The sequence below is a fragment of the Scomber scombrus genome, unplaced genomic scaffold, assembly GCF_963691925.1.
Source record: "Scomber scombrus unplaced genomic scaffold, fScoSco1.1 SCAFFOLD_381, whole genome shotgun sequence".
NCBI lineage: Eukaryota > Metazoa > Chordata > Actinopteri > Scombriformes > Scombridae > Scomber > Scomber scombrus.
In genome coordinates, this window is record NW_026910665.1 from 7,149 (window position 1) to 15,000 (window position 7,852).

A 7,852-nucleotide genomic window follows, 5' to 3' on the forward strand; every position below is an offset into this window, starting at 1 on the left:
AAACTAATTATTCCACATTTACAGTATCATGTACAGCAGGGGTCAATAGTTAGTTTAATCCAGTATGTGATGCTATTATAATCAATGAATGTAAATGGATAGACAAAAGATTTTCCACCAATAGAAACGCTGCTTGTAAAAGTCAAAATGTTAAAATGACCCGGTGAAATGAAAATAACTTTTTTCCACTTTTAATCCTGTGTCCCTGATTATTTATCTCTTATTATAAACCAAATATGTTTAATAAAATCGGTATCTTTACATTATTACATCTTTTCCTGTAAAATAAATAATGTGTCAGAGATGTTTATAAAGGTTCGACCAGTCAAACGTGACTTTATGTGAGTAGCTGAACACATAAAACCAGACGTCACTATTTATGAGTCAGAGCATCAAACAGAACAATATGAACAAAGACAGGAAGAGATATGTGTTGTTATATCAGTGTTTTCATTCCCAGAACAATGTGATAGTTCTCACTGAAAACTCTCTTTATCTTAATGAATGTTATCACTTTACAAGCAAAAAAAAACATTCCACAGACTTTCGTTCTGGATCACAGCCGAAAACTCACAAAGTCCAGATTGTGTTTGTGTCTGCTGATAACTGAAGGTTCTGCCTCTTATTCTCCTTTTAGAGATACTAGGAACCGAAAGTAGGCCTTCATGCTGGGAGGGCAGAGTTCTGGTACCGTGTTCTCCAACCCTGCTCCTGTAGAGCTGCTGACCTGCATGTTTTAGGTTTCGCTCCACTCTAACACACCTGATACTAATTATTAACTGATCAAACCCTATAACGAGCTTCAGCTGCTTGATAACGAGTTAAAGGTAGGGTTGGTAATGTTGGAAAGCTAGCAAGAGAGCTAGCAAGATTTGAAAACAGCACCTCCTCCTGCCTCCTCTAAGTTCCCCCCCGCTGCTCCCCCTCCCGTCAGTGAGTCCGTCCAGGCCACGCCCCCACAAACCGGCAACAGCGACAGGTGAAGACTGTGCACGTGTGAAGTAGGCAGGGAGAGAGGGGGGCGGATGCAGAACTAGACATGAAGGCACCTGATTGGTTTTTGCTTTTCGGTGCGAAGAGCATGGATTGGTCAGAGTTTTATCAGTCCTGTGGCTGCCACAGAGGTCTGATTATTTCCGTTCCTTTTTCTAAAGTCATAATGTATTGATACCTCTGATAATAGAAGGACCATTTCACCCAGTATAACAAAAAGTGCTTCTGAACAGGATTACCGACCCTACCTTTAATAATTACACTGAACAACACTTTTATTTTTGCTCCCATTTTTCATGAGCTGAACTCAAAGATCTAAAACATTGTCTATATACACAAAAGACCTATTTCTCTCAATATATTGTTCACAGGCTGGCCACAATAAAAGGCTTCCTGCCGATATCCAGCAACTTCGCACAGCCATTGAAGAGGAGTGGACCAACATTCACCAACCTGATCAACTCTATGTGAAGGAGATGGGTTAGCAGGGTTAGGGTCACACCAGATACTGACTGGTTTTCAGACCCCCCCCCCCCCCCCTCAATAAAGCCAAACTGCACATTTCAGAGTGGCCTTTTATTGCTGCCAGCCTAAGGCACACCTGTGCAGTATTCATGCTGTCTAATCAGCATGTTAATATGTCACACCTGTGAGCTGGGATGGATTATCTGGGCAGAGGAGAAGTGCTCACTAACACAGATTTAGACAGATTTGTGAACAATATTTGAGAGAAATAGGTCTTTTGTGTATATAGACAATGTTTTAGATCTTTGAGTTCAGCTCATGAAAAATGGGAGCAAAAACAAAAGTGTTGCATTTATATTTTTGTTCAGTGTAATTATTAACTTATCAAGCAGCTGGAGCTTCTCAAGAGGTTTGATAAGTTAATAATTAGTCTCAGGTGTGTTAGAGTGGAGAGAAACCTAAAACATGCTCAACAGGAGCTGGGAGCGCAGTGTTCTAGTAGGTTCATAAAGTTCTATGAGCTCTTCAAGATATGATGCAGTCTGACCATTAAGAGCTTTGAAAGTGAGGAGAAGGATTTCACAGGAAGTCAACGCAGCGAAGCTAAAACTAACGATACAACTTTAAATGAGCCGTAACATTCACATCAAATGCAGAATGTAGGAAATATGTGACTCCAGACTGAGTTATTTAACCCTTTATGCAACAACTCATTGAAATACTTAGTTATTGGGGAATGTTACATATTTTTGCTCGTGACTCAATGAAGTTACCATATATGCTTCCTCATCAGTCTTCAGGGTAGAACAACTTCCAAAAAGTCTCTATATAGAAACTCCCTATAGTTCTACAACCACAGAGGCATTGGGAGGATATTTACAGAAGTTATCCACCTGATAAAGGGTTAAGAACTTTATACTAATTGGACTGAAATGACTTATAACTATGTTTGATAGGAAAGTTTGACCACAGATTCATTATTTATACATTAAGATTTATTGGAACCACAGAGTTTGTTTAAAATTCATCTTACACAACCAAATATTACAATATATACACATACAGAATATTTTTTCTATTTACAGCTGAGTTAAGAGGCTTCATTAGTGACTAAAAAAAAAAACTAAAGCGTTGAAACATCGTCAAACGTGTCCGAAAATCTCCTGCGAGGCGTAGGTCATGTAGAGGAAGCCGTCGTCGTCCTGGTGATCTTTGTACACCTGAGCCATGGTGAGAGACATGCTGGCCAGACCGCTGTTGTTGATGAGCAGGTAGAAAGCCTGAGTGGGAAGCAGAGCCATGCGGTTCCTAAGAGACACGAGACACAAGAGAGACGATGAGCACGATGTCCGGTAGCTGCTTCACATACCTGCTGCTGCTCCTAATGAGACGATGCTCAGCAGAAATGTGCATTAACTATTGTTGTTGGTAAAGACGGACAGCTGGCTCCACATACCAGCCTTAATTATGAGCAGCTGCAAATATTTGAGTGTGTTCAAATTGGAAAAATGACAAACCTGCACACAAAAATGTCTCAATGCAGGAAAAAGACTTCAATTTCTGCACAATACACAGTGAAAATAAAGAGCTCCATTCATAAACGGCTCCATTGAAAGTGTTTAGATATGCAACTAAATAGGCTCAACTTCAGATTAAACTGGGATTAATCTGGAGGAGTGCAGCTCTAAAAGTAAAGACGGTAAAAGAGCAAAATAAAAACCCTTCATCCATTATGTTGGAATAAAATAAACAATTAAAAGCAGCACAAGACCTATCAGGTGAGTTACAGGTGTGTGTAGATGGAGGAAGGTGGGGCTAAATGTCAAATAAGGTAATAACTGATTGTAAAAACACTTTCCTGTGATTATACTATGCAACTTCAGATTGAACTGGGATTAATCTGAGAAGGAGTGCAGCTCTAAAAGTAAAATAAAAACCCTTCATCATTAACATTGGAATAAAATAAACACTTAAAAACTAAACAGGTGTGTGTGGATGGAGGAAGGCAGGACTAAAAAGGTAAAAAAAAAAAAAGGTAATAAGTGATTGTAAAAAACAATTTTTCTGTGATTATAATCTTAATTTCAGGTTAAACTAAAAAGAAGGAAAGTTCTGCTGAAAATTCACTTTAGATAAAGGTTATTAGTCACTTTGCCTGCAAATAAGACGGTAAATAAAAATAAAAATAGTCTTGAGTTGAATAAAACATGTTTCAGTAGGAAAGCTTAATCAGGATGTCAAAATAAAATACAAACACTTAAAACAGCACAAGACATGACCGGTGAGTTACAGGACTAAACTAAAGTAATGTGTTAAAATGGAAATAAGCCTTTTTCTGTGTGATAAAATGATAAAACTACATTTCTCACATTTAAATGTTCCTCAGTAATTATTCATTGTTGTCTCAGTTCCTGTTAAATGTTCCTCACACTGGTGAAGCATCACATCAATGAGTGAATTAATGTGATTCAGCTTCATTCATGTTATTAACTCATTTCTTTGACTGTCAAAATGTCTGCAGTGATAAAAAAGATGCATTTTCTCTCCTCAGTGATAAAGTTTCAACACTGACACAGAAAAAAAGAACAAATGAATGAAAGCAGAAGTTCTTAAACGTCATTTAACCCTCCTGTTGTCCTTGAGTCAAGGAAGGAAGGGAGGAAGAAGGAAGGAGGGAGGGAGAAAGGAAAAGAGGAAGGGAGGAAGGATGGAAAGAAAGACAGGAAAGAAGGAAGGTAGGATGGAGGAAAGAAAGAAAAGGAGGGAGGAAAGGAAGGAAGGAGGGAGGGAGGGAGGAAAGGAGGAAGGAAGGAGGGAAGGAAGGAAGGGAGGAAAGAAGGGAAGGAAGGAGGGAGGGAGGAAGAAGGAAGGAAAGGAGGGAGGGAGGAAGGGGGAAGGAAATGAGGGGAGGAAGGAGGGAAGGAAAGGAAAGGAAAGGAAAGGAAAGGAAAGGAAAGGAAAGGAAAGGAAAGGAAAGGAGGAAGGGAGGGAGGAAGGAAAGAAGGACAGGAAAGAAGAAAGGGAGGAAGGACAGACGGGAGGGAGGAAGAAGGAAGGATGGAAGGGAGGAAGAAAGGAAGGGAGGTAGAAGGACAGAAGGAAGGAAAGAAAGAACAGTCACAGCTGTTCAAGAAAGCCAAAATTTCAATTCAAACCTGAAAAAAACCATTAAATTTACCAACTTCCACCTGATAGTTTAACAGTCCGACTCAGCTTTTATCTGAAGTTTCATTTCCTCATTTAACCGTTCAGAAACTCTTTGATATGAATCAGTGCTCGTCTTATTTCCTGTTGCTGTTTGTGTGAAAATAGAAAGTACATAATGTTCGGCATCAGTATGAGCTGTGAAATGAGCTTTAAGACTCTTAGATGCAGCAGCATTACATCATGGACGCTATGACTGAAATTAACATGTGATTTAATGAATCAGCCAATGAGGTGAGAGTTCACATTAAAGAGCAATTAAAGTGAAACATGTTGATTCTGATGTAAAGAAAGTTACCGTTTGATTTAATGAAGCAGAGAAACTGAGACGTTCACTTTCTGCTGAGTAACGATGATAAAAGATAAAATGAGGAAGTTCAGAGAAAACAAAACTAACAAGATTTAACTCTTTACAGGCTGGATTCATCACTTTAACCCTCCTGTTGTCCTCGAGTCAAGGAAGGAAGGGAGGAAGAAGGAAGGGAGGGAAGGAAAGCAGGGAGGAAAGGAAAGGAAGGAAGGAAGTGAGGAAAGGAAAGGAAGGGAGGAAAGAAGGGAGGGAGAAAGGGAAAGAGGAAGGGAGGAAGGTAGGGGGGAGGAAAGAAAGAAAGGAAAGAAGGAAGGGAGGAAGGTAGAGGGAGGAAGGAAGGGAGGAAGGAAGGAAAGGAGGGAGAAAGGGAGGAAGGAAGGAAGGAAAGGAGGGAGAAAGGGAGGAAGGAAGGACAGAGGAAAGAAGGAAGGGAGGAAGGTAGGGGAGGAAAGAAAGAGAAGGGAGGAAAGAAGGAAAGAAGGAAGGTAGGGGAGGAAAGAAAGCAAGAAGGAGGGAGGGAGGAAAGAAGGAAATGAAAGAAGGAAGGGAGGAAGGAAGGGGGATGGAGGAAGGAAAGAAGGAAGGGAGGAAAGAAAGAACAGTCAAAACAGACGGTCAATTTGACCTGGGAGGACTACACGAAGGTTAAAATCAATAGTTAGATTAATAACTTGAGTTAAAGATGTGAAACTGATCAGAATAAAGAAAAGTCAGGTTTTAAATCATAAGTTTGCTCTTAAAAACAATAAAAGATCTTTGATTAAAAGTTTTACTGATGAATTTTGTCTCTAAAACAATAAAAAAAAGAGAAATGTTTGTTCTGCTCACAGTATGAAAACATTAACAAAGTCTGAACAGTTTAAAGTTGCTTTAAACTCGAATTAAATCTGATTAAACTGCTGACTTCACATTCTTTGGATTATCTGGAATATTAAAGAAAAGGAGATTTATTTGTGGAAACGAGAACAAACTAAAATCTACTGACTCCTTTATGTTTGAGGCTGAAATGTTTCTATTTGACTGAAAACAACAAATTAAACCCACTAAACTTATTATAAAGGGGATTTTACAGTTTCTATTAAAAGGCAGCGTGACGTATTCGCGGCACTTTAAAGCAGCACTGATGAAAAATGTGACTCTGTTTTGCTTCTTTCTTTTTAATTGAGACGACAAGCATCACGCTGTCCTCTCGTCTCCAGCTGCTCCGAAACTAAACCAACACGTGACGGACTGACTGGACTTCTCATAAAGACTTTAACCAGAGTACTGATGATGATGATGATGAAGGAGGAGCTCAAGAAATTATATTAAAATGTTGATTTACAGGAAAAAAAAAAAAGGTTCAGATTATTTTGACGTCTCATTACGTCGTTTCCTGAACAGGTTTGAGTGAAGGTTGCGCAACAGTTTGTCGCGTTTGGAGAGTTTCTGCTGAGTAATCATGACCGTCTGAGAGGAAGAGACTAAAAGAGACATTTCTGTTGAGCACTTTAAGACACTGCTGAAAACCCATCTTTCCTCCTTAGCTAGGCGAGATTCCTTGGCTTTTATTTTATTTTATTGTATTTTTATCTTTACTTTTACCCTTTTTTTAAATTGAGCTCTTATTATTCCTTTACTGTTTTATTTATTATTATTATATTTGTGTATGATTATATTGTATTTTAATAACTGTACAGCCACTTTGGTTCAACTGAGGTTGTTTTTAAATGTGCTTTATAAATAAAGTTTGACTTGACTTATCCAGGAATTAGACCGATCCCTACATTTGATCAATCACCTGATTAACAGATCTTTACCCAATAAGTCTCAGCTCAAGCCGCAATGATTAAAACCAACAAAAAATTAACCACCAACCACTCGGATTTATCATTTTCAGTCTTTTTTTTTTTTTTTTAAAGATAAAAGCAAAAGGTCTGATTCAGCTTCTCAAATATTAATATTTTCGGTTTGGTTTTTAATCCTGATAGTAAACTGAAGCTCTATAAATATGCATTTTGCTTTTAGAAACCCTGGACTACGTTAATCACTATTTTTTGACATTTTATGGACCAAACAATCAATACAATGGTTTTTATAACAGACTTTAGTATCCTTATTTATTTTTAGACATTACATACGTTTTCTATTGGCTTATTTACTCTCACACATCTTTTTATTGACTGTTTTGATGTTTTATTACTTTTATGTTTATATATTTAGCTGCTGGAAACCTGAATTTCCCCATTGAGATCAATAAAGTGACTATGTAGAAAAATCAAGCACCATTCAGACACTTTAACCAAGTCTCACAGGAGGAACGGAGTATCAGGTTTAACTTTTAATCACACAAATGTCATTTTTCTTCACATGAATAAATAAATTCCTTTAAAATCGATACTGTTAGCGCTCAGTTTGCAGCCATGATTTCACACAGACACACTACTGGACTTATTTAATTCAACTTAGTATCAATAACTTCTCACATTAATCGACTTATTGACTCTCTGCTAAAAAAAACAACAAAGTTAACCATCTAGCAGCAGAAGTTAATGAGACCAAAACAAAGCTACGAAAATCAATGTCTGAAATCTGCATCAGCAGCTAATCAAGAGTTTTATTAGGATTGTTAGTCGCAGTCATACTTAACTTTAAACCTATTTTAATCCCAATTTCCACTTTAAAAAAAATGTTTAAGTTGTAAAACATAATTCTCCATTCACATCACATCAATCACCACATATTTAAACTCCATATTTACCCTAAAATACTCCAATCATCGGACACTTTCGGCTATATTTGGTTCCAGCAAATAGCCACATCCGAAAAAACCGCGAACGCATCATATTTAAACAGTTTCTCCGATAATTCTCCTGATATTTTATCCATTTAAACCCTTTT

At 37.9% G+C, this 7,852-nt stretch overlaps 1 protein-coding gene across 1 annotated transcript in view; it reads right to left on the reverse strand.

Moving 5' to 3' along the window:
* Positions 1 to 2,600: 2,600 nt before the first annotated feature.
* map1lc3c (microtubule-associated protein 1 light chain 3 gamma) overlaps positions 2,601 to 7,852 on the reverse strand; it is a 5,715-nt gene continuing 463 nt past the window's right edge. Inside the window, exon 4 of the mRNA XM_062415305.1 lies at positions 2,601 to 2,766. Coding sequence (XP_062271289.1) covers positions 2,601 to 2,766 — 166 coding nt within the window. The remainder of the gene's footprint in view (positions 2,767 to 7,852) is intronic.